At 50.2% G+C, this 26,427-nt stretch overlaps 1 protein-coding gene across 3 annotated transcripts in view; it reads right to left on the bottom strand.

Annotated features, from left to right (window-relative positions):
- Positions 1 to 23,668, bottom strand: part of LTBP2 (latent transforming growth factor beta binding protein 2) — a 72,502-nt gene extending 48,834 nt beyond the window's left edge. Inside the window, exons 1-3 of one of the 3 annotated variants that reach the window (XM_038138120.1) lie at positions 22,902 to 23,668; positions 14,851 to 14,921; positions 8,972 to 9,215 (exon numbers count right to left, since the gene is read on the bottom strand). In XM_038138120.1, the coding sequence (XP_037994048.1) occupies positions 8,972 to 9,215; positions 14,851 to 14,921; positions 22,902 to 23,356 (770 nt within the window). In that variant the 5' untranslated portion in view covers positions 23,357 to 23,668. The remainder of the gene's footprint in view (positions 1 to 8,971; positions 9,216 to 14,850; positions 14,922 to 22,901) is intronic. The other 2 variants (XM_038138122.1, XM_038138121.1) reach the window with 2 other exon arrangements.
- Positions 23,669 to 26,427: the final 2,759 nt, after the last annotated feature.

Below are 26,427 nucleotides of genomic sequence, written 5' to 3' on the forward strand. Positions count from 1 at the left end.
GATGGCAAAGCCAGTGACTTCAGGAGTACCATGACCATGAATCTGCTCCACACCTCTCTCATGTAGCACTCAGTACCCACACCAAGGACTATAAGGGAGGAAAAGGTTTCCCAGACTCCTCATTGAGAAGGGATGTGGAGCCCTGCACCTGCTTTGGCAGTGTCTGGACTCCAGTTCTGCAACAGCAGAGCTCCAAAGTCACGCAGAAGGCAAAGCTCCAGTGTCATTATCAACCTGTCATTACATCCCTGGAATAGTTTGGCACATTGCTTTTTAGAAAGGCATACCATTGAAAAATTACCATGGCTAGCCTGCCAAGGCTACAGGCAACCTAATACACTCTGCCCCATCCTGATAGCCTCAGCCTCTAAGTATGTTCCTCATCCTCCAAGGCCAACACTTGGCTCAGTTTTGCAGATGTGGGTCTGTTAACCATTCCACTCAACTCCCTCCCTCCCTCCTTCCAAATTCTTTCCAATTTGTCAAGATCTTTTCTGGCAATAAAGAATACCTTGACTCAGAGCAGGACCCCAGGGTGTACAGGGAAAAAAACTCATCTGACTTGGGTCCTAAGCACTGTCAGTCCCTGGTATGCACCACATGTATTACCCTCCATTGACTAATTTGCTTTTCACTTCTACCCTGAAAAATCTTAGCCTCTCCTTCCAGATTTCTTCCTTGCATAGAGGATATTTTTTCCTTCAAAAGTAACAGATAAGATTTTTCCAGCCTGAATATTTTCTAAATTCCTGCCTAGATGTTTAGTTTCTGCCTAAATGAGAGCCTTCACACAGGTGGAAAAAAAAATGAGGTGGTGTGGAGAGGAAGGTACTGATCCCACCAAGCACCAAGAACTCAGGGCAGCATTTCTCAGGATGCTTCTGAAGAAAGGAAAAGAGAACAAGTAGATTTTATATGGAGACTTTTAGATCTTCATTTCAACCACTTCTTGTATGAAATCAACTTCAATTAATCCCTTGTTTCCTGCTAGCACTGGTGATTTATGTGAAACATTCGCAACTAAAGAAAGTAGCTTTTGATTTTAGTGAAGTACCAGTTTAAGCCAAAAAAGGCAACACATAGTCAGGTATGAGAAACTGCAGCAATCCACAGGCACAAGGGAGCTGAAAGCAAGATAGATGGCAATCCAAATTCAGGCATTAGGGAAACTCTTCCCAGCATTTGATCATATGGCCTTAGTGCTCTTCTAACAACTTTCTTTTTTATACAACTGCTATATAAATTGTATTGTCATAAATGTCCCAAATGATATATGTATAGTATATAAAATAGGCTATAAACTGGATTTTCTCTACTACCTTACCTACCACATGTACAATGTATTTGCTCTGCACCCTGCTCTCTCGCATGGAATCTCAGACTGAGGTGACAGTAGCAGCACTCCTCTTTCAGATAGAAGGAAAAGTGCATTTGAACTGCCTAAAGGCTGCGTTAAGCTACAGGAATGACTCCCGAGGAGGTGCAGCAAAACCAGGTCTAATGTAAAGACCATATTTGGAGTTTTGAAAAGGGGCCTGAAAGCCAGCTATTCTCCTGCTGCTCTGAAGGGTATGCAACCCCCCAGAAAGTAAATACATAAAGCATATAAACCAGAAGGGTGCTGACAGCTTTAAAACACTAGAAAATAAAGCAACTGAATTTGGTGCCAGACTAGAGAAGGTATATAATGTAACCTAAAAATAGGAGTTTTTTATATAGGAAAAATGGCATTTACACTCCTCTTGAGTAGCTTGAGTTTTTCCTTTAGGCTTCTCATCCAGCTTGCCAAGGACTTTTGACTATATCAAAGCAGGAAAGGGGCCTAGATCTGGAGCTTATGGAGATCTCATTGTCCTGAGTGACATATTTTCCTTTTCACATATTCTCACCCGGAGTGGCACTGGCTTTTTAGTTTCAATTTTTTAACTATGTCTCAGATATCTACTCAAAGTTGGCTTTGGATCAAGGAATGTAAATGTTTGGCCACCTTGTAAAAACCATACTGCCAAAGGGAAACACCTTAGAAAGCTGCAGTTAGGGCTTATCTGCACTGAGAAAATATGCCATTCAAGTTACAAGCATAGACACTGTAGGGGCACAAGGCTGGCACCAGTTTTCTACCCCAGGAATTCAACATCATGTTCTATGGATCTCCTGGGTTGGTCCCATACCAAATGAAGTGGGAAAGCTGCCACAGCCTATGCCACAGGAATGCACTTAAACAGGGGGATGCTTCTCATCAAGGGCTGTCTTTTTTTTTTCTCTGATATTTGGATACTAATAAATTGTAACACTCATAAATGTGGACTAAGTGACAGTCATAAGTGAGCAGAAAAGCAAAAATGCATTCAATAAGTATGTAGCTAGTATAGACTGTTGTGATGTCATAGCTTGCCCCAGTTATCCCGGTCCTTCCTCAGGTGCCAATCACCTCTCCTTTCCCCCCACCCTGACACCTGCTGAGTGCTGTCTGTCAGTCCTGGCATTCCAGGAGGGCGTCGAGTGATTGGCAGAGTTCAAAAGATGCCTTCCACCCCTGGGGGCCATTGGCGCATGCAGGCGTCCCTTTCACCTGAGACCTGCCTGCCCTGTACCTGCTTGGTGGGTTTCCTCTCCGTCCCCTCCCCTTCATCCCCAGGTAAAAGGGCGAGCAGACCACGCGGTTGGGAGTTCTGTTAGAGCTGTTGCTAGATTCAAGGGCCAGAATAAAATCTCTGGATTGAAACCCTCTATCAGAGCCGACTCCTTCCTTCACCATCACCTTAAAGCACCTCTGTCAGTAAGAGCAGACCCTCTGCCAGAGGAAGACTCCATCCCGCCGCTACCAGGGGCTCTGGCATGCCTGGGCTTGTCCTCACTTGCCCTGCCACAACATCCAGCTAGCCAATAGTGTCTCTGAGGTAAGACACCTCACTTGCCGCTGTTTGGTTCAGACGCAGGGCCAGGCAAGCCAAGGCACGTCCCATCTGTAATATTGGTAATCTATTCCAATAATAGACCTCCTCCTAGTGCTAGACGTATGGTGGACAAACAGTCCTGGACACTCATCAGCAACCCAAGTAAGGCAGTAAGCAAGTTCCCTTTTTTCTGATGAACATGGAAAGTTCAAAGCTGGCAAGACAGGAGGCTCCAGATCCTGCTTTAACAATTAAGACAAATCTGCCTCTGTTTGGAGCAGCATCTTTAAAAAGCAAGTGACCTTGCAGTGAACTTTTTGTTGTCTGCTAGTCCTCAATGACAACAAGCTCATCAAGCTGATTTTGCCAAGCCACAGTTTTCAATGTCGTGTTTTAAGTGGCGACCCCAGGGCAGACAGCTTTGTATCCATACATGGGCTCCACTCCCCTTTGCAAAGGATCATGCTTGACATTTGACTACCACCAGGACAGGATTTTCAAATGAAAGAGAACAATTTTCAAATGGGGGGAAATACACTTTCTCCATCCAGCAACCTCTGCCACACACCCAAGATCTGCTTGCTCCCTGCTGTTCTAATCCTTTGCTTCCAGGAGAGAGAACAGAGATTTTGGCAGAGACTGCCTGCTGGCACGAGGTTCCCAGTGTTCCCAGGCCAGGAGCACTTGCCCCAGCTCCTCAAGGGCTGCATATAGCACTTCCTCTCATCAGGAAGGGAGGAGATGTCTCCTCCAGGGTGCTGCAGAGGAGAGTCTGAGATCAGAAATCAGTGGGCCAGGCATGTTGCAACTCAGCCTTCTTCCTTTTCCATCCTGAAAACACCAGGCAACTCCCAGCAACTGCCTTGCCTAAACAGAACCCTCTCAGAGGAAGCTCCCTGCCCTCAAGAGCTTAACTGCATTAAGCTGTATGCACAGTGTCTCAGCACCTTACACCACAGCTATGTCCTTTTCCCTTGCCTGCATTACTGGGGGAATGTTTTGCAGGTCCCAGACATCTCTGCTTCTCATCCCAGAGGAAGGATGCCTTGCTTTGCAAGCAGCCATCACCCAGCACATACCTCCCACCCAGGCAGCACAGCTCCCTTGCATACATGCTGGCTACAGATTTATGCACAACACTCCTGGCAGAAGGGACCTGCTCAGGTGGCGGCAACAGGACCCTCCACACACACTGCCCAGAGTCAAAGGCATCTGGTCAGCCATCCTGAGGGTAAGGGGCAAGGGAACAAACCCTTTCCACTCCTTGCTAAATAAACATGAATTCTGCTGATACTCCAGCCTTAGGAAAACAAAGCTGTTTCCATTTAGCTCGGCTTCTGGGCTGAGGTGCAACTCCACCCGCACAATCATCCATCAGGGCTTTGCTTCTCCAGGCAGAGATTCAGGCTGAGATCAAGAAGAGGGAGGATTTGCAGCTAGTCCATGCTGGGAGGGCCTCTAACAGCCCCAGGATTTTGCTCTCCAGAGTACTTGCTGTTCCACCCAGCACAGAATGGGGGCCTCTCAGCTTCTGCAGCAGCTAACAAGTCTCCACAGGCTCTCTCGGACACCTGACTGAGCCACAGACTGCTGAAGGGACTTGGGAAGTGGTACTCATTGCTTAGCCTGTATTTCCAGGGATGACAATTGGAGTATCACCAGCTCTGGTGTCAGCAAGTAGACCCAGAGCTGGCCTTCTCCTGGCCTTGTCCTTCCCTGGCAAGAGTTGAGCTCAAGTAAGACTGAATACATCTTCTTCTTTAGTCCCAGGAAGAAGAGAGAATGCACATCACAGAGGCAAGCCCAGGATGGAGTGGCTCTTACCCCGTACCTCTCCAAACAGAAACACTGATGGCTACATGTAACTCCGCAGCTCTGATGCCTGCGCTCAGCACAACATTTCAGCTGACCTTCACATCCACATCTTTCCAAGACTGCCAGCACACCCAGAAAAGGATCTATGACAGCTACAGTGGGAATGCCCACAGGTCCATTCACTAGCCCTCACAACTGACCGGTGAAAATGCCAACCAACCAGTACAACCAGTTGCATATGACTGGTACAGCCCTGTTGCTCAAGGAGCTGCCAGTTCTCACCAAGGGTGAGGAGGTCCCCTGAGGGTAGAGGACTGACAGTAACATCTTCTGCTGTCCCAGCTGCGCTTCCTGGGCTCTCCTGGCAGGGAAGCCACAGAAGGTTAATGTGGCTCTGGAGGGCATGAAGCAGAACCAGAAGCATGTACATACCAGAAGCAGAACCATGAAAACAGGCAGCTATCTGGTCACGCTCTTCACCAACACTTTATGGGCTCCTACAGACTCCCAAAGATTTCCTACATCCAGACCACGTTACTCCCCACAATGAAGGTGCAGTCATGGTGAGCAGCAAGTCCAGCTAGATGAGGACAAGAAATAATCTTAAAGCAGTCCCATCACTCAGGTAAGTGGGGAATATTTTGGTCCAGGCAGTTCCTAACTAATTCATCTGGCTGCTTTCTTAACTCTCTCTCTTAAGACTCCCTTCAGAACACGTTGAAACCAAAAGCAACCCAATTACTTCTTAGAGACCAGGTCTCTGTGGAGGATTCATGGGTTTTGTTGTATGTTTATAGGGAATCTAATATAGTACTGTTCTAGTGCATGGCTTCAGAGCTTCTAATAGTTAGCTCTGCACAAACAAACACAAGCAAAGGCAATACAGATGCAAATTTAAAAAAAAAAGAGAATGCAAATTCACTCATATGAGGATTGATTTCCTGTCTTGGAACAGCAAGACAAGGCTTAGATGTCTATAAGCTCCTACTCATGTGCAACTCTTGCTTGTAAGCAATGCAAATGTACAGGGAGGCTGGGGACTGGGTATTTGTCCTGGGACTCAGAGTCTTCTCACAACACTGACCTAGAATCACCAGTTTCCTCCATCCACTGAACCATTCAAGAACTTCTTCTACCTCTTCCTTACTGACAAATCAGACAAATAAGCCAGCTCCTGTGAAATCATGCCAGGCTGACTAGAAAAAGTCAGTGTCCACCAGCACAGCCCACCCTCATCTGGGAGCAGATCATGGACCTGACAAGCCAAGCTGCTCCTCTCACACTTGACAGTGAACTGAACTCCAGTGAATGCAACTCTGAGTTTGCAGTGCCTAAAAACCAACCCTCATACTTGCAAACATGAACAACCACTACCTAGCTCTTTTAAGACAAACTTCTTGCTTTTGTTTCTACAGCCCAACTGTATGAAGAAAGCTTCATGCAAAAGCACAGAAAGTACTTCAGTGGAAAGAGATGATATTGTCACTGCAAGTTCAGACAAGTCTAAGAGTGTGGTTTCATGAGACAAATAACCAACCTAGAGAAGTGACTTCCCTACCCCTCCTTTCCTCCCCTTCACTGCCAGATTTGCAATTCTGTCCAATTCTTCTGGTCTCATGATCTTCCAATAAGCCAATTTAGTCCACTGAAGTGGCAGAAAATTATCTTTGACTTTGCTGTGTTCATTTTTCTGCTGGTTTACTGAACTGAGCCAACTCACCCAGAGACCAAGTGGGGACCAACAAGTGAAGCAATGGGAGGGCATGGCCAAGACCATGCCTCTGGCTGCAGATGCTTACTCTTACAGGCTCTGCAGCTAGCCCAGAAGTTGGAATGATGAAAGGGACACTCAAAAACTTTGGAGAAATAACTCTTCTAACAGCAACAAGACTTTTAAGTTATGCAGTACCACACCATGTTATAAGTTCCACAGACCACAGAAAAAATCCAAGCGATTGAATTGTACAGAAGAACATTCAGGGGCTGAAGAGAGGCATTTCAATGCAGACCAGTGCCAGGGTGCAGGCAGCCCTCCACCTGCCTGCAAAGCAGGGCTGGTAAACATTGCCTGGGCAGCACAGCACTCGGAGGGGTGGTGACAACTCCCTCTTGGAGAGACACATAGCAGCTTCAGCAAATCCTTCAGGACATCTCCAGAAGGCAGTCAGTGGTGGACATGTCCAAGTGTCCTACCTGTGGCCATTGCAAAGGACGATAGTCAAATTCTCTTGCTGAAGCATGGGATAAAAGTGACATCCTATGGCCTTCATGGGCAGAGAAGGAGGAACAGCACAGCACGGTCCTCAATGGAGTCCCATTTCCTTGGGATAGTGCCAGAGGATTTAAGGTACGTCAGGCAGCTGGGCATTCAGCAATCCCAGCTCAGCGATCACTAGTTGCTATGTCTGACTGATTGGGCAAGAATGCTCTGCCAGTGCCTGCACAGCCCTCCGTCCTCTGTGCGGAGCCTGAGGTCATGTTCCTTACAGGGAAAGCCTTCAACAGGTGCTGTATCTCCAAGGACACTGCTCTCCCTCCCCTCCAGTCCCTCCGCACAGAGTGGTAGCATAGAGGGGTAGGAGGAGGTCTTCACTGCAGAGAAACTCATCAGCAATGCCCAGGATTACAGACACGTGAGAGGGCTGTATGCTCACTTGGGCAGCAAGTCTCTCTTAGAGCAGCAATGACAGGGGCTTGGCCACTTCTCCCGGCCAGCATCACCTCTGCCTTTCCTGAATTTGGTTTCTATCAGATAGTCTTTGATTTGGGCACCAAGATATGTCAGCTTCAGTGAACTACTTGGTGCCAGTAAAATCTTTGCCAGTCATTTGAGCCTCTCCAAAATTGTTGACAGCCAAGGGTCTAGAATTGTCTCCAGCCCATGCATTGCCTCTGCTTCAAAAGAGACAGAAAGGCAGTAGCTACTGTAGGGGCAAGGGGCACGTTGGAAACAACCTGCAGGAAAATAGAAAAACAAAAGCCAAATTGCCCTCTCCTCAGACAGCTCCATGTTATGTTGACAGAGAAAGCCAAAAGTTCAGAGAAGCAAAGGAGAAACTGAAGTTACCTCCTGGTTAAGCACCTGTAATTTGCTTCAATGTCTTACTGACTGTGAATGAGGAGCTCCTGCTGGAAGCCATGAGAAAATGCTCTGCTTTAGTGGCTACCAACAAAACCAGTCTTTCTGGCCCAGCAATTGAGAGAACAGCTCCAAGAAACACAGGGGCCTTTAGGGGTGATGCAGTCTAACACTTTGCTCCCATGTTCATGGACTCTTACAGAGAAGTGCAGATGGTCTAGAAAACCCCAGACAAATAATATGTATGGGTTGTTGTACAGCAGCAGGCACTCAATGCTCTCAATGCTCCATCCCCAAAAAGCTGCTGGCACAGTAGCAGTGCTTATTAGAGAAAGACACCTCTTTCATCTTTACTGCCTCATTCAGTAAAAACAGCTCCAGCTCCAGCAGGATGTCACAAAACACAAAGTTTTGTGAAGCAGTGGTAGCTCAGGTACAGGAGCATCTCAGCATTGATCTGAGGCAGGTGCACTGAAGTGCTAGGTCCTTCCTCTCTGAAAAGACCAGATGATGCCACAGTTGTCATCCTGAGCTTAACACACCCCTCACAGTCCCCCCTGCATGGATCTCTGAGCTCCAACAGCTCCACCTTTGCTCCTGTACCCAATATGCAGGCAACTGCCTGGGTACCAAAATGACCCAAACCAAAACAAAATTACTCAGAAATATAGAACAAATGGCTCAATAATTGCTAGAGTCTGCCAGGAGACATCTGTGAGTGTCATCATTTTGCTAATACCAGCACTTGCAAGCACATCTCAGATGTATGTACTCTTCTGTGGGTACTACCTGGATATATTGCTCTAAACATATCCTCTTGGGAAAGAGATTTACCCACCACTCCTCTGTCCACCCTGCTGCTACCATGAAGGCCATTCACCAACAGGACAAGCGCAAACTGATGACCTTCACAGTTCTCCTTCCTCATGGGATCATCATTAGCCCATCTCATTCCTGTGTATGCCAGGGGACTGTGACAAAGTGCTAGAAACAAACTGAGTCCCTCGGAGGGACAGCAGGACCTGACCCCCTTATGTCAGCTACCACAGCCTATGGGGGAGTTTTCATCAAGAGCCAAGTTGCCTAGTCTCATGAAGCAGAGACTGTGGCCCAGCCGACCAAGGTGTTATTTGCCTGAGGGATCGGCCGAGCATCATGCCAGGACCCAGGTTTGACTTACACAGCTGGGACGTGCCGTGGGATGGGCGCCTGAGCCCCTTGCGGGGAGGCATCCCGCCCTATTGTGCTGGTCCTCCTCCGGAGGGAGCTTGTGGGGGGCTGGAAGGCAGCAGCGGCACCAGGCGGGTGGTACTCCTGCTCAGGAACAACTTCTTCACACCGGAAGCCCTGGAAGCCTGAGCGACAGGTACAGACCTGGGGGCGGCTGCAGGAGCCCTTGTTCTGGCATGGCGGGTCGCAGACAGCTGAGGAGACACAGAAAGGCAGTTAGTGGACACAGGACTTCAGCCCCATGGTGGTGACACCCAGCTGGGGCAGCACAACTGGGACAGTCCCATCTCATCTTTATAGGCAGGGGACCTTCACAGTCTTGGTGTTACAACTGCTGTCAGCCCCTAACACAAGGTCACCTCTATACTCTGCACCGGTCTCTGCAGAGCTCTTCTCCTGCAAGGCTCATTTCAGAAAGTTCAGAAATGAGCAGCATGGCCTGCAGAGAGCACATGGCTGCCAGCATTGCCCAGAGTGCTCTGGACAGGAATAGGTCCTAATTCACAAAGCAACAGATTGCTTGTTACCTTTAGTCTGTTTTGGGGTCTGATTTGCACAGTGCCCCCGACCTGTCCCCTTTAGTGCTTTCCAGCTTTCCTTTCACAGCTGATTTTGGAGTCACTCAAATTCCTCCACTGTTACAGGGACTTACAGTTCATTAACCTTATGCCTAAATCAACCTCTGAGCCTGTGTGTTCCTAATTACAGCACATCAGCTTCAGTTTGTGCCCCGGGAGGAAAGTGCTATTAATTATACACAGGACCCTAACACTTCCCAAGTCAACAGATGCCAAATTGGGTTTATGACCCAGGCAGTGGCAGCCAGGAATCCACAGATTGCTCCAGTAGGACTGGGCTCATTGTTCTGAGCAAGGGTAATTGAAAAGGCACTGGAAAACAGTGTTGTCCTTCAAAGAAAGAAGGTGCCAGCTGGTCAAAGGGGAATCAAACCTTGGACAATACAAGGTGGACACTAACCTCAGGCCACACAGAAGCCCTGTGAATGGGTTTCAACCCATGAAGCCACTGCTTCTGCTGAAGTCCCCTCTCCCAGGACTACCCCAGGGAGACTGCAGGGGCATCTCACCACCTTTACACACGGCTACAGGGCTTTCATGAGCATGTCGCAGCCTTTCTGGCTGTGCTCTCCACTCCTGTGAGATACAAGCATGCCTTTGAGAAACACTGCTTCTGGACAACAAACATACAGACAGCTCGTTCCTCATGTGCCATCCACACATCATCCTGCCGTCATCAAGTGAGAAAAGTCCTTATGCAGACACTTGAATTCCTTTCACAGCAGCATAGCCCCCACAAGCCTTCCTTCATCCCAAAACTAGCCTGCCATCAGCTTTTCCTAACTAGATCAAGGATATGCTCACAGGAATGCTTCATGTGACATTTATTACCATGTTAACACTCAGGAAGAGAGAGAGATCTCAAGGAAAAGGAGACCCCAAGTCACGTAAGGCTGTATAGGTTAAAGCCAGAGGTTTTGATGAAATCTCTCAGTAAAATAAATCAGCCAACACTGCAGTCTCTGGAACAGGGACAAGGTCCTAGTCAGGCAGGAATTAAGCGTCTCTGGGAAGTCTGGCACTCCAGAAGTTGATGTAATTTATAATACAAAACTCAGCTGTGATTTAAATAGGCTGCCAGTCCCTACTGTTATCTCCCAATAAATGCCTGTTTTTTAACAAAGGCCACCAGCCCAGGAAGCCTGCCATTGAAAACAACCACTTCACATGCTGAAATACTGCAGAGCCACGATGCTGGGACCTGGACCCACAGCAGTTCTCACAACCTCTCCCACCAACAGAGTCACCTTAGACTGTACTCTTCAGCGGGAAAGTGGTGATAAGTGACCAGGCACTCTGAAAAGCCCCTAAGGCAGTCTACCTAAAGAAGAGGAAGAAGGGAATGGGCTTAGTCTTCTGGTCTCTTCAAGCAGGATGAATGGGGAGCTGCCCTAGCTGAAATATTTTAGCTCTAGGATTAATCCCCTTCCTAGTTGCCTTTACAGACTCGGGGAGAAGTTGAAAGAGCTTTAAAATTTGCTGATTTTCACTCAGTTCAGCTATGCAATATAAGGAGAGCAGATCGGTCAGTGGCAGCACTGCCAGTGACAAGTGTGTGAAATCACTAGCCCCCAAACCATAACATTAGTTGAAGAAACAAGATGGTTAAAATGCATATATAAATTTGAAATCTTTCTCTTTGCTTTTTGTTTTCTGACCCCAGGGGCTACTCTGAGTTGTTGCTCCCCAGCTTGAGGTACTATAAACAGTTTATGATAAGATGACAGGCATTCATTTCTTCTCACTGGAGTCTCATGCAATCACCTGTTCCAGGAGCTGGGGATTAGGGGAAACAAAATAGTCATCTCAAAACTCTTAATAAAAGAATAAGACTTGGAGCACTGCTGAAGTATCACTAATAGAAAATGGAGTCTATTCAAGAACATCTAGCAGGGCCCTCACAGATCAAGTCTAGTCTTTAGTGCATGAGGTAAGTCCTCCCAGCAAGGTCACACAGCAGGGATGACTGTGGACCATGACTCTGACCACCCAGGCAGGCCTGTCAGAGGGAAATGCCACCAAGTTGAACCTTGCTTTGCTTTGCAGGCACACCTGGCCCAGGGTTGAGCAATGACATGCAAGGTAACATTTGATTACTGAGTCCCTGAAGCTCTGCTCATGCTCTTCATCTAGGAGAGTGATGTAGATCTTCACTGTAAGCAGCTCCTGTGCAGTTCCATTTAAAATGCAGGGGGACCTGTCCATCAGCTAGGGCCTCCATAGGAAAACTGAGGTGCTGAAGGACTTGTACCACTGGGGTTATTTAGTCCACTTTCTCATGGAAAAGTTATGTACGTAAACTCAGTTCTAACTTAAAGCTCTGACTGTGGGAGCACACCCAGAAGGGATGGACAGTTTACCACAAGTGAGATCTGTGCAGAGTGACAGGGAGGTAGATCAACAGCAATGCAGGAATAACAGAGAGGAAACAGAACTTCAGTGAAGAACAACCTGGGTTAAAAAAACCCTATAGCCACCGTTCAGAAGAAAGACAAATGATGAGGCATGTGAATGTCATTTTGCAGATGTGGAAAAGCCCTAGGGATGCTAATGGGACTGTCTGAAGTCATGCTGTGAGGCCACAGCAGAGCCAGAGACTCAGCCTGGAATCCCTGCACCTTTATTCACCATCTTAACTGCAAGACCATCTGTATAAAATTGGAAAGTGCGTTAGTTTATTTAGTCCTTCCTGACACACTGTTTAAAAATGTTTCTTTTAAACTTTAAAATATTCATGTCAGGAAAAAAGCTCATGCTGTATTCCCAGCCCAAAACTGGGTACTATCTCTGGAAGCAGCAAAGAACCATCATGAATAATGCTGATGAAAGCGAAGGCTGATAAACTAACACAGGGAGGCTGAGCATGATGAGCTAACGGGCAGCAGCTAAATTACTGACAGGTGTGCACTGCAGCCACTGCAGCCCCCAAAATGTGGGCAGTGCAAGGAGGCATCTGGCTGCTTGTGTATAGAGGTTTCTTCTCCACCAAACGAAGAACATAATGGCCAGAGTCTCACTCCAGAACAAAGTTAAACAGGCAGGAGGTTGAACCCTTCAGGCCTACATTCAGATGCAGCTCACTACCCCTAATGGCCCCTTCTGCAAGAAGACCTCTGGAGCCTCACCACATGCAGCCCCTGTATGCAGCTCAATGGGATGACCTGGCAGCGTGTGGGCAGAGATCAAGCCCTCAAATAGGCAAGGTCTTCCTCCTAAACACCCTCAGTTCATTTCCACTTTCCCAGGAGATGTTGTTGCTCCAGTGAAAGATATTTCTCTTTTTATCTTCCCAGTCACATACTGTCTGAAAATTCCACAAGTCCTCACTGCAACTTTGGTCCTCAAATCTGAAACATACAGAGAGACACTTCCCTAAGACTGGAGTTAAGTCATATGCAGGGATATCGAAAGAATAAAGTGGCTGCAAAAGCATGGGTGAAGGAAGAAACCACCACCCTTGGTAGGTGAGAGGAAGTAAATTATGGCAACAATTTGACATATTGTTGTCTCCCGTACCCAGGCTCAAATCCTTGAAAACCAAGTATCTGTCCAACACCTGAATACCAATTCTTACATGTTTCATCACTCTTAAGAGGTTCTCTCTGGCTGCATTTCTACCCCACTGACTTCCTTGATATGCCACATATCAACGACCATGGGAACAGACATTAAACAGCATTACAGTGCAGAAACTTAATGGGGATGGGCTGTCCAGCTTGCCTTGGCAGCTTTATAAACAGCTGTATGTCTCCAGCAGCTTGAACTCCAGCAGAAAAGCTCAGGGAGGGAGGTAGCTGGGAATTAAATTATGTTTACACATCGCCAGTCTCCACCGAAATCCTGGCTGAGCTTTACCATCCCCGGTCAGGGGGACACTGTCAGGCCTGATCATGTTGACACTGTCCTTTTAATGAATCCTTGGGAACAAGGGCTCAGCACCTGAGCAATCACCAGGCAGCCTGCGTGGCTGCAAGCCCAGATCTGCTGCTCCTACCAAAATCCCTAATGAGAGAAAGATGCTGCCACGGCTGGCCCGCGCTGTGTTTACAGACACTGTCTGGCAGCACAGCACGCTCTCTACCGTTTGGCTTCTGTCGGCATGGGGGAGAGGGAGAAGGGAGGTGAGTCAGCCCTTGGCCCCCTTCTCCCAAACAGCGATTGCTAATGCAATTACCCCAGCACGGCCAAAGCGCCGTGAGATCCCGCGGCAAACAAAGCCGAGCCTCCTTCCCTGCTTAACATCTGGGCAGCTGCTGCCACTCAAGTGAAGGCAGATGCTCTCGCCCACTCTGGGCTGGGGTTCCCGCCCGGCCCGCTGCCTGTGCTCCTGCCCCTCAGCTGCCCGGGCGCCACACGCAGCCCGCAGCTCCCCAGGACCAGCAGGTGCACGGGGCCAGCAGCAGGCCCGGGGAAGGCCCACAGAGGAGCTGCGTGGTGCAGCCCTGCTGTTCAGGGACAGGGATCACAGCAGGGGTTAGTCAGAGCTGCGGAGCTCTTGAGGATGGAGAGGACAGTTCGCTTGTCTCTGGTGTTCATTGCACTGGGGCCTACCCAAACATCTTCTCTTCCCATGCTGTGTCAGAGAGCCCACAATGACCACAGCCCACAGGGCCATAACCAGGGCTGCCTGGATGAGCAGAACACTTCATACTTCCTCTGTGGGTAGGCAAGAGGGTTCTGGCCAGGCAGTTTTGCACTGCAGGAGCACCCTGCACCTCAATGCCATTTTAGGCACCCCACGGTCCAGCCCCACACATCCCAACCCTTGTGCCAAATCCATTAATTGCTTTTGTTAATAGCACTCAGATAATTTGCAGCCCTGATTCCCCACTCAGCATCAGCAATGCTCACCCACATGAGCACAGCCCCAGTGTGACAGTTCCCAACTGCTGGGACTCTCACAGACCCGTCTTTGCTCCAAGCAGGACGAGTGAGAGCCCAAGGCTCAAAACTCACATATAAATTTGCCCCTGCAATGCCCTGCCCCAACAAGATCCTGCCACGGATAGACATTAATAACAATAATGAAGTAAAACCATAATTACTCTACTCAAACTTTGCTGGCAGAAAAGAAGAGCTGACCTATAGCCTGGCAGTCCCACAGTGAGGATTTGGCACTGCCTCCACAGACCCCATGATTTATCTCCTGCCCTGGCACAGTGTATGGGGAGTGTGTGGGGTCACAGACGTATTCAAGCACTTTTTAGAGGTGCATCCTGAGACTTGCACTGGCTGAGACTGTCATACTCACGTTTGATGCAGTGGTTTGTGCCTGGAGCTGTGGTCCATCCTGGGCAACACTGTCTGCCACAGACATTTGGCCTAAGCAGAGAGACAAAGCAGTGTGGTTAGGAGAGGGGGAAGCTGAGGTCTTGCTGCAGCCATCACCTCTGAGTCACCCACAAAATTATTTCCTGCAGCATCTGATATTTCCTTCCAGATGGACCAGCAGCTGAGATCAAAACCAATGTGACAAGGGCTGAGTTGTTTAAGTGTTTGGAAAAGAAACCCCCAAGGATTGTGAATGCCGCAGTGTGAGCGATCCCTGAGAGAGGAGCTCCCTTTTGAACTGGCATTATGTTGGATTCCTGGCACAGCACTCAGAGGAACCATTTTCCTCCTGAGAGCAATTGGAGGCCAGCAGCCAAAGATCATTAAAGATCTCATGGTTCTTCATGGTATTGGGGTGTAAATTTGGCCTGATTTCAACTTTGGGCATAGTACTTTGCCTCTGCCAATGTCCTGAGCTACTGCAGCTGAAGACAACATTTCATTCTCCACCTAACTGCTGCTGCCTGTTGCTGTTCCTTGCCCAGCCCTGCCCTGGCAGGGATGGCACATCAGAAGCCACACTCTGGGACGCTCCCCAGCTTGCTCTCCCTTTGCAAGCACTCCAGTCCTGCCTTTGTGATCTGTCTCTAGTGCAGTGACCCAGGACGCTGAGGACTGTCTGGTGCTATGAAATTTGTGTCTACCTGATGTGCACAGAGCTACACTAATTCCAAGATGCTGAAATAATTTCCATGAGTGTTGAATCCAGGATTTAGCTGCAGTTACTTTTAGACTGCCCTTACACAAATGACATCCTCCCCACCTCTCCTTTCTTATGTGTTTTCAGGTAGGGATGACTGTCAACATACAGCTATCATAGACAGTGCTGGGCATCTAAGGGGTGCTCTGCGATGCCCAAGCAGGCAGTTAATGCTGCTTCCTCTGGTCATGTCATATTTTAGTGTCTATAATGAGAAGGAATAATGAGTTCCAGGGTGCTCTCCAAGAGTATTAATGATCATGGAGGGATGATTTTAGAAATAGGTAACCTTTGCATGTCAAGGTAGATGAGAAAGAACAGTTGTCAAAAGATAGAAACTTAGAAATAGCCAGAAAGCTCTGGAAGTCCTCTGGAAAAGAAGTGGAGAGTATGGTTTATTTCTAATGCTGGACAAGGCAGTCAGAGGTGCTGACAGAATTTACAGGAACTACAGAAACATGCACATTTGTCTTCTGGGTTGACTTTAACATGAACACAGCAGGGTCAGAGGAAGATCCTGCTCTAAACTGGCATACTCCTGACTCCTGCATCCACATGGCCTGAGATGAGACTCCAGAAGTGCCAGGGCTCAAGCTGTGGGGCTCAGGTTTTAGGAGAGCCAAGGACAGTTGGTGGCAGATATGCCAAGGATTGTTCTGGTGTTCACAAATGAAGCTGCCTGCAGAGGTACAATTGCTCCATGTGGGAAAGGGAAGTAGTCTGAGAAGACACATCATTTAAACGTGTTACCTAGTCCTTCAGGATCAATGTTTTATTAATCTGGGCAGATTTTTATAGGGAGAAAGCACTTAAATTCCCTTGGTGTAACTTACTGCAAGCAGAACAAGCCAAAGTAATTCTAGCACCAGTCATATCTACTCTGGCTGGGCAAAACCACCAATTTCCAGCATTTTGTCTGTAAACTCAAAGAGATGTGAGTCTCTTCCTTAAGACATCCTCAGAAAGCATCCATTTAAAAAAAAAAAAAAAAAACAAAAACAAAAAACAAACACCTTCCTTTATTTACTGCATAAGAGCTCACAAGGCCTTAAACACTTTCAAGGTGTCCTGATCAGTAAAAATAGAAAACTATTGAGCTGGAGCAGGTCTTTAGATAATTAAGGTCCTGAGACGGACTCTACTCCAAGCAGCAAAATAAGCACCTTTGCTTAGACTGTCACAGCTCCCATTCTTCCTTTGGCACAGGTGAAACACACCTCAGAAGTCATATTCAGTCTCTTCAGTGAGCAAAGCCCTTGCCCTTTCCCACCTCAACTTATTCAGAAAATCATGTTTCTTGTGGGCAAAATAGCTACCTTCTCCAGAGAAGCTGTTTTGGCCTTGAATCATACTATTAGTTCTTTGTGGTATTAATGTTTAAATTTTATCTACATCTCTCACAGGCATGCTGGAAGGAGCATGTTGCTAGCTGCTCTCAATGCCAACACCAAGCCAGAAGTCATGGGAAAAAAGATATGAGGCTAGAATAGACAGGGGCCCAAGCCTGGGCAGACAAGACCACTCCTGAAGTCATGAAACCCCTGTTGGGTTCAGCACAAATCTTTCCTTAACGGAGCCACTCTGTGTCACCAGCAAACCCAGACATGAGTTGCCAGCCCCAGGTGAAGGGGTTGGTGTTGATGCCAGCACCAAGCAGGGCAATGCTCCTGGAGGGAGGATAACCTGGCAGGGGCAGAAGGAATACCTGGATGGGAATGTTCCTTCCTACCACAAGGTCCTGGATGAGAGAATGGGAAGAGATGGAGGCAGGGAGGACCTCCTAGACTGGAAATGAGCAGTTGGAAGGAACAACATGTAGGTAGTGCTGGAGGGCAGAGAAGAACTATTCCCACAACTATTTCCTGATGAAAGCCCAGTGAGCAGGACCTCACAGAGCATGAGGCACAGCTAAGTAAGACTATCAACTGCAAGGAAATAGCCATGGGAGCTTTGTTGCATGGGACCCATTCCTGAGCACTTCTGGTTCTACTTCAAGTATTTTGTTGTCATTTACCTGGTTTGAACACCATGGGGTTTGTACTGCCTTGAAAAGAATTTAGAATGAATCCCATGAAATTTAAGGAGTATGGCACGTTTACAACATTGTGGGATGGTGCTTGAGAGAGAGTGGTGGCTTCCACATCCATTTGTCCTGCTGCACATGACACCACAAACACTTTAGGCAAAGATGTGGCTCAAGCATGAGGCCCCTGTGGGGCATGTCCAGCCCTCAGCCTCTCCATCCAGTGCTGCTTCTGGAGAACAAACAAGTGGCAGGGTCCCTCCAGGTCTAGTGTCACCACAATGGGGGTGACTCCTGAGGAGCTACCTGCAGACACTGAGCAGCCTCTGATCACCCCTCATCGCACAGGGAACAAGGACTTCCAAGGCATCGGGCAGAACTGCCCAGCAAGAGGAGCTGCTGGGTGCCGTGACACACCGAGCCCCTGGCAGACCTAACAGTGACATAAGCCAGAGCCATGACCAGAACTTTGAAGCATTGAGCAGCTGCCTGAGCAGGTTTTCTCCTGCTTACCCACTCCTTGGAACACGAAGCACAACAGAAAGGAAATGGGAGCATGACTCACACCCTCATCCAGGACAGCTTGGGCTGCAGGGGGACCAGAGGATGAATGGGCATGTGGAGGGGCCAGCAGCTCTCCCAGCTGGAAAGAAACCCAACAGTCAAAGCAGAAGGGAGGACATGTCCTCACGTGGGTCTTGCAGACTGAAGTCCCGCTGAACCTCATACTAGGTCACGTTCCATGGGATGCCCTCATCCCAGCCCTAACACTGATGCCCGAACAAGCCTTCAGCAAATGATCATCTTTCCTATCTCTATCTCCTTACCAGTGGAAGATGTCAATAATGTATTTGCCTTCCTAAGGGTCAGGTCATCTAGCACATATCCTGTGAAATGAAACATTGCTGAGAACATTCAAAGGCACTGAGACTTGATTGCTTGTAACACTGTGCTGCTACAGGGCTCATGGGCCACTTAGCACCATCCAAAATAGTTCTCAGCCCAGCTCAGACCAAAGCAGACAGAGATCATTTCCAGTAGCCAATTCCCCTTTTTTGAAGAGAAAGAGCATTGAATAGCTCAGACAGCTAAATAGCCACAGTACCAGAGAAAATCCTAAGGCACAACTCAGTACTTTTGTGGGAAAATGCAGAGTGGGGCACTGGATCCACATCTCAGCCTCTGCCTCAAGTACCAGGTACACTCTGAGGTCTCCAAAGAGCACAGGCAGCAGCAAGCAACTGCAAACCAAGGTTCTTCTTCATTCTGTGGCTAGCATGCACCATCCATTCCCAGGTATAATCCCTGGCATGTTGAGCTTGGGTACAGGAGCTCCCAGGCACTATTCACCCACCTGCTCCTCTTCTGGGATAGACAGCTCCTTGAAACTCCCCACAGAGCTGAAGCCAGGGCCACGAAGCCTCCCTGCGCCCAGAAGAACCATTCATAGCCCTGACTGGATGCACTGGCACAACCTTGGACTTGAGCAGAGGAGCTGCTGCAAGCCACTCTTTCATCCCCTCCTTTGCTGCGGCAGCCAGAGGCCACCAACAGGATTGGACTCAGGCTGTACCTGCGGAGGTACCCAGGATGAGAACAGCCTGCAAGATCTTGCAGTGTTATCTTAAATAAGACCAAGCAACCATAACAGGCACCAGGGGGAAGGAAAACAAGAAAACAGTAGTAAGATCATGGCTTTTACAGCAATGATCACATGCTGTTTCTGAAGCATTCAGTAGAACCCTTTTTTTCCACCACTTATTTTAATAGCAATCTATGCATCATCTTTCAGCTTCACACAGAACTCTGTGCTGCCAGATATGCTGATTCCATTCAGACCATGTACAGCATCCTCACAGGAGGCCAGAGGGACCATTAGATCATCAGGTCTGCCTTTCTACTGCAGGAAAGTGAACTTCATCCAAATGCGTATGAAATATTTGCAGTCAGACCCAGTGAAGAACATTAGCAAAAGGCTGTTGGCATCGATGAGTCACTGAAAACCCTCTGCCAAGTCCACACCAGCATTTAACTGCCTCCACTCCTGAGCAATCCTATAAACACATTGCAGCAAGAACCTATATTGCTGTCTACAACAGCAATTAAACATGGACTGAGGTGTAGAAAGCCCACAAAGAAAATGGGAGGGAGAAAGAATGAGTCTGAGACTCTCTGCCTGCTACCTGGGAAGCTTCACATGTCCCTTGAAACTGTCCAGGCAGGTACCAGAAGTAGAGGCTTCCACAGGTTACTCTCTCATTACCCACCTTCCTCATCACTGTGACCCACCCTCCCAGCCACGGGGCAGAAGAACAAAAGGGGACATATCCCAAGGGACACTGATGTAGAGGTAAATGCCCACCGTGTCCTCGCAGCAGGACTGGCCAGCCCAAATTAGGGATGCATCCAGCACACAAGTACAGTCATAGCTGGCATGTGTCACTGCTACCCTACCCCATAACACTCAAGAGGAAAATCCTTCCAGTCAGGGGAGCTGGAGAAACAGGGGTGTTAAGCTGAGCAGAGCAAAGCAGTGATGCTTTCAGGGCTCGATTGTTTTCTTCCGTCAGTGTCAGAAGTCAGTAATTTTCTGTGATGTTTGCTAGGATATCAAAAGTCACCTCACAGTGAGTCTTCTGGGAAAAATACTGAAACCCAGCTCTTGCAAGTCTTGAAGTCGGATGCATTCAAGAAATTGTTTGTACAAGTCACACCTCCAAAAAGGTCAGACATGAGCAGGATGGCATCCAAAAAGTCCCCAGGAAAGAAACTCAATCTTGCGTATGCAGCTATCAGACAAGGTGAGAAAATAATTATCTAGAAAAACATAGAGTGCAAATAAATGGGTTTTTTTTCAACCACAGAACTCCACAGGGCCCCTGAAGGTACCAGCAGAGAACTCTTACTGGGGAGTCTGGAAAGGCAACACATGCAGGAGTTGCAATTTTTAGCCAAAATAATTGTATAAATAAATATTACCAGGGTTTAGTGTGCCTGCAAAGTTACCTGAGTAAGGGAAAATGAAGGTTGTCATACCAGAGACTAGCAAGAGTTCAGTGTAAATAGCAGAGCAGAAAATATCCTACCTGGCAAAAAAAATGAAACATCATGAACTGAAGTTTTTTAGGGGCCCTGAGTTTCCTGGATGAAAATGTGTCTGGTGCAGCAAGGGGTGTAAGAAGATGGATGAGGTGGACAGAGGCTCCCAGAATGGCTGGAGGCAGCAGCAGTTAGCTTTCCATGAGGAGCAGCACCATGTGGTTACTCATGGACAGTTATTTCAGCTAGGCTTTCTCTTAACCTCTGAAGACAGTAAGTTATAGAGAAGCTTCAAAAGTGACGCTTTGGACTCCAGAACAGACAGAAAGCCATTACAGACACTTTGCAGAACTGAACTTCTTGGGGATTGCAGAAAGCTCTGTATCCCCAGCCTTGATCTTCCAATGCAGAGCAGAGGCAGAAAGTGCAGCAGAGCCTGCATGAGAAACACAGCACTAGGACACAGCTCTTCCTTACTTTGAGCTTGGAGGCAGTGGCACTCTCAGATATAAATAATAACAGGTAAACTGCGTAAGTGCTGGACCAACCATCCCTGTTTACACCCTGGATTAAGGGATGAAAGCTACTTGCAAAAAGGTTCAGTGCTCTTCCAAGCACAGTGTGAACCTTGGAGCTGCCCTCATGCTCCTGACAGCAGCACAGGCCAGCTGTTGTCACCAGAGGCAGCTGCAGTCTGAAAACAAACATGCTAGGTATCAGATGACTCAAATTCAACCAAACTGCTACATGATCCCAAAGCAACACTGACAACATTCCAACTGCAGAAAGGGTAAAATCTTTTTGAGCCCAAAAATGTTCAAATCTGACTGAGCAGGACTGAATCTTCCCAAGACTCCCTCTCTGGGTGGCTGACAAGCCAAGATAATGAGCTGGGTAAGCTCAGAACCTATATGCCTAGCTGCTAGTGATACTTTATGTGTCAAACATAATAGCAGTAGAGTAAACTTGGTGCTTCTGTGGATCTGTTGAAGGAAGCACATAGAGTGGCACAGAAAACATTTGTGTCTCTAAACTTTACAAGGAGATGAGTATGGGAGAGAGAAAACCCAGAGACAGACCTTTTGTGTTCTACTGAAGCTCCCCACCAGATGTTAGAAAAAGACATGTTTGCCCATGTCAGAGGGCTGTAAACCCAGAGCCTGCCCCCACAATCCCCCTAGCAAGGCTCACACGAGAGCAGACACACACAGTGCCACATGGGTTGGTCAAACTCCTGCGGGATGGTTTTGGCAGCCCTGTCCAAGTGGCAAAGCAGCTAATCTCGAAGGGCATCAGCCACGGGGGAGCAGCGAGGGAGGTGCCCAGGAAGGGGCCCTGGGCTGAAGAGTCCATGAGCCCGGCACAGCCGGCCCGCTCGCAGGCTCCCCTCACGATCGAGCAGCTGGCCTCGCCATACGATATCCCCTCCACCTCCACAGGGCCGTAGCCAGAGACTGGAGCTGGAAGCAGCCCTGCCAGGCAAGTCATAGGAAGCCTCCTTCGGCCGAGCCAACTCAAGCCATGGGAAGCTGCGGCGTGGAGTGCTTACAAGGGGCCCATTATGGGAGGAAGGAGCCAGGAGGCCAGGTACCTGCAGCAAGAGCGGCAGCAGACAGACTCCGTCCCGCAGAGCCAAGCAAGCCCCTCCAGCTTCTCCACAACCTAAATCATATTTCACCCCCCTCGGGAGTCCCCCACCCTGCATGCCTCTCAGGACGGCCGTGGGCAGCTCCAGAGGGCAGCTGGGACACTGCCCGCTGCCGCGCAGCTGTCTGCCAGCCGAGGCCCCGATCTGCCACAATGGCACTACATCCGAACGCGCCTGAACCACGCGCCCCTCAGGACTGGCAGACGGCGGCCAGGCGGCCCACGCACACTCGGGTAACACGCCACGCCTGCGAGCACACCGACACACACGCACCCACGAGCGGCTGCGAGCGGCGCGGCCGCAAGTGCGGGACAGACGCGCCCCACGACAGCGAGCATCGAGTGGGCTCCCACGCCGCTCCGGACGCGGTCGCGGGAGAGCACCGCCCCGCCATCCCGCGGGGGACGTGGCAGCGCCGGGAGCGCCCGTGGGATAGAAAAGGGGATGCAGCACGGGGCTTGGGATGGGACCCTGACCCTCCGCCCGGGGCTCCCCCGCGCCGGGACCACCGGGGCTCACGCTACACACCCCCGGCAGGATCCCCCCGGCCGCAGCACTTACCCCGCCATCCTCCCTCTGCCGCTTGGCTCCTTCGCCCGGGGCACCGCTCGCGCTTTCAGCCCGCTGCCCTGCCGCTGGCGGGAGGAGTCCTGCCTGTTCCTCTGCCCCACGCCGGGACCGAGCCCGGCATCTCCCGCTTGGCCCCGGGACGTGGGCAGCCCGCGGTCGGGACGCTGCCTCCGGCCGTCGGCACCGCTCGGGCTCCCCGCGGCGGCCGCGGAGCTGCGATCCACGTGGAGGGCTGCGGGGAGGGGCCGTGACGGTGGAGGGGACCGGGACGCTGGGGACAGGCCGTTCGCCGTGCCCGCCGCCCCCAGGGCAGCTCCGCGGCTTCGTAGCCGCGCCGCTCCCCCGGCCCCCGGGTCCAGCCTAGCCGCCGAGTCCGGCCGGCAGCGGGCGAAGCCCAGGAGGACGGCGAAGGTGAGCGGGAGGAGGCTGGCGGCGGCGCCCTGCATGGTGTCAGCCGGCGGCGAGGGGAGACGGGCGGTGCGGAGCGCTCAGAGCCCGGCCGGCATCCCCCGGCGGGCGCGGGGCAGCGGGGACCGCCGGCTCTCCGCCCCCGCTCACCGCCCCATCCCGTTCCGGGACTCCGACGGGACCTGCCGCCCACCGGGGCCGGGGGCGCAGAGAGCAGTGCTGAGGCAGGGGAGAGGGCTGCCGGGCGGCCCCCGCAGGAGGAGGAAGAGGAGAAGGGCGGCCGGCCCCGCTCTCCTGGCTGCCAACGAGATCCCGCGCTCCGCAGGCAGCTCCAAGCACCTTCGCGCCTGCCTCTGGCACTGGCAGCGCCTGGAGGGGATGGAGGGTTTTATTTTTGGAAACCTCCCCCTTTGTGTCTTTTTGATGCTGACATCCCCCCTCTCCAGAGGACACGGCTCGGCCCCCCTTCTTAGGAGAGGAGACATTCCAGCAACACCCACTTTGGCAAAGGGAAACAAACTACAACAGAGAAGCCTTAACCCCTGCCTGGCCAGGGAGACCCGGCCGCCGCCGGCCCGGCAGTCGGCGCGCAGCCCCCGCAGCCTGCCCCGCCGCCTGGCCCGCAGCGACCCGCCGGGCCCCGCCGCAGCTGGGAACGCTCAGGAAAGGTGGAGCGACCCCGGCTTCGAGAGCACGGAGCAGAAGACACAGATGCCGGAAGAATACATCGCTGCCCCTCAGCATCTGGGGACTTCTGGAGCTGCATGAGCACCGCTAGCCCTCTCTCTGTTCTGGATCGCATCTGCCGGGAGAAAGGCACGGCAATGGGAAGAGCCTTGTTGGCTATCCCATGCTGGCTCCAGAGCTCTCAGCCCCATTCAGGGTTGTATAATCTTCCTTGTACAAGTTCAGGCTAGAAAAGGACCCACCTATAAGCTCCAGGTCCTTCAACCTGAGAGATCTTTCAGGAGACATATTCCAGGAGCTTAGAGTAGTGGCCGTCCTTCCCCCTGTCTGCCTCTGCTTGAGTACCAAGGAGGAGGGAGGACTTAAAATGACTGCTTTGCTTTATATGCACTGAGAAAGACTGAGAGAAGAGACCAAGAAGAGTAGGAGGAGGGAGAACAGGGACACAAATCCCCTTTCAGCCACACACATCAGCTTAACCTCATGCTCTGCCACATCTCTACAGATCTTTGCTGCTCTTGGCCATCTTGGGCAAGAAGCAAATCCTCCCACTGGAGTGTGGACACTGTCCTTTATTTGAGGTGGGCTCATTCCAACCCACAGAAGCATTGGTTACCTTAGTGGGTGACTAAAGGCCTCTTGCTGCATCTCTACATGCAAAGAGATATATTAGGGCACTGCAAATGCTCACAGAAGGAGATACACTAGATTATGTGCCTGCAGTGGGTCCTGTGGTAACCCTGAGTGCAGCAGCTGGATGCCTGCAGGAGAACACAAGGAACTCTGTGTGTGCACAGAGCGATCCTTCGGGGGCACCTTTACATCTTCCAGCAGCTTGCAGGGTAGGGGCTCCTTCAGCCAGCTGCTGCAGCTCAGCCACTGGGTTTAAAAGGCAAATTGTCATATCAGTCCATTATTTTATCTGATTTCTTTTGTCCCTTTTGATCTGTAGGGTGACTACAACATAGGACTACTGGCTTCTCTTCTGTGCCCACTGCTCCCCCAGCCCATTACAACCCCATTCCTCTGATGCTCCTCTCCCTTCAGCCTCCTACTACAGGTGCTGCTTTCCCTGGTCCTCTCGAAGCTGTCTGCTCTCCAACAGCTTTGTGGCAGAGGGGTCTGTCCAGCTCACCCAGTTCTATCTCTCCAGCCTCCAGCAGTTGTGCTCCTAAAGCCTCTCCTATTTGAAACCAGTGATTCCACCTCCCTTCTTTTCATTGCCCCTCGACTTTACACTTTCTCAGACCACAGCCACCTCCTTCTTGGGATAGGAGCACTGCTGCCTATCCTCCAACATGCAGAGGAGCTGGGAAAGGAGCAAAAGCACAGGGAATTAATCCCCCTGAAAGCATCTTGGATCTGGAGTGGAACAGGACCTCAGCTCATTCCTTCTAGTTGGGGATGGCAAGTGAGGGAGATGGGAGGTAACTTCACAGGTGAGCAAGTGTGACCAGAGTAATGGGCAGAGTGGGTTCAGGCTTTACCTTGGTGCTGGCAGCTGAAGGGCAGGCAGAAATTTCAGACGGTGCTTTGGCACTTCCTGGGATGCAATCAAGTTACCTCTCTGTCCTATCAGGGCAGAGACAGTCACTTGGGCAGGGGTTTGCATGGCAGTGGATGTCATAAGAAATGCCCACTAACAGCCGTGGCTAGTTTCTTTGTTCTGAGGAAGAAGAATGTCCTTTCCATCCTCACCTAATTACTTTCTTATGCAGCAGTGGAAAGAATGCTTGTGCCTAAACCTGACATGAGAAAATTATCAATGCCATAAACAAAGTCATAAACAAAGCAGCAAAGAGCCAGGGTAGTGCTCAAAGCCAGAACAGGAGACCCCAGAACAGGGGGCACAAGTGGATTCCTCCTTCCCAGAGGTGTTGGATCACCCCAGAGAAGAAGACAACTTCAGCATCCCCAGGGGACAACATGTGCACAGCAGCCTGCACTTGGGGCACCGATGGTAGTGGGGCTCCAGGAGCTTGTGCCTCCCTAATGGTGCTGAGCAATGAGATGTGCAAAGAGAGCCATCAGTGGCCCCCTGGCACCTCTTGCAGCCACCCCTGGCTGCAGTGGAGCCTGGCCCAGGGAGCTGGCATCGGTTCTCAAATCAGCTTAGCTCCGTGTTTACAGTAACCCCCTGGAGCTGGACACTGAGCTCCTTGCTGCCTCACACAGGCAAACACTCCTCAGCTTTTCAGGCATGTGCTGATGCCATTTGATCCCACAGGAGTGCTGCAGCAGAACAGCGGACAGCTGAGGGCAGTGGCCCCCAATCCCCCCACCCGAGGGCTGTCTGGCACAAGGAGCTGAGGGCACAGTGGTTACGTGCAGGTGCTCCATGGTTCATATTTGGCTACTCCCAAAACCAAACCATTAGAAAAGGGGAAAGACAAGGGAGTGTGGGGAGTCCTAGTGCAGGTTG

This window comes from Motacilla alba, chromosome 5 (assembly GCF_015832195.1).
Source record: "Motacilla alba alba isolate MOTALB_02 chromosome 5, Motacilla_alba_V1.0_pri, whole genome shotgun sequence".
NCBI classification, from domain to species: Eukaryota; Metazoa; Chordata; class Aves; order Passeriformes; family Motacillidae; genus Motacilla; species Motacilla alba.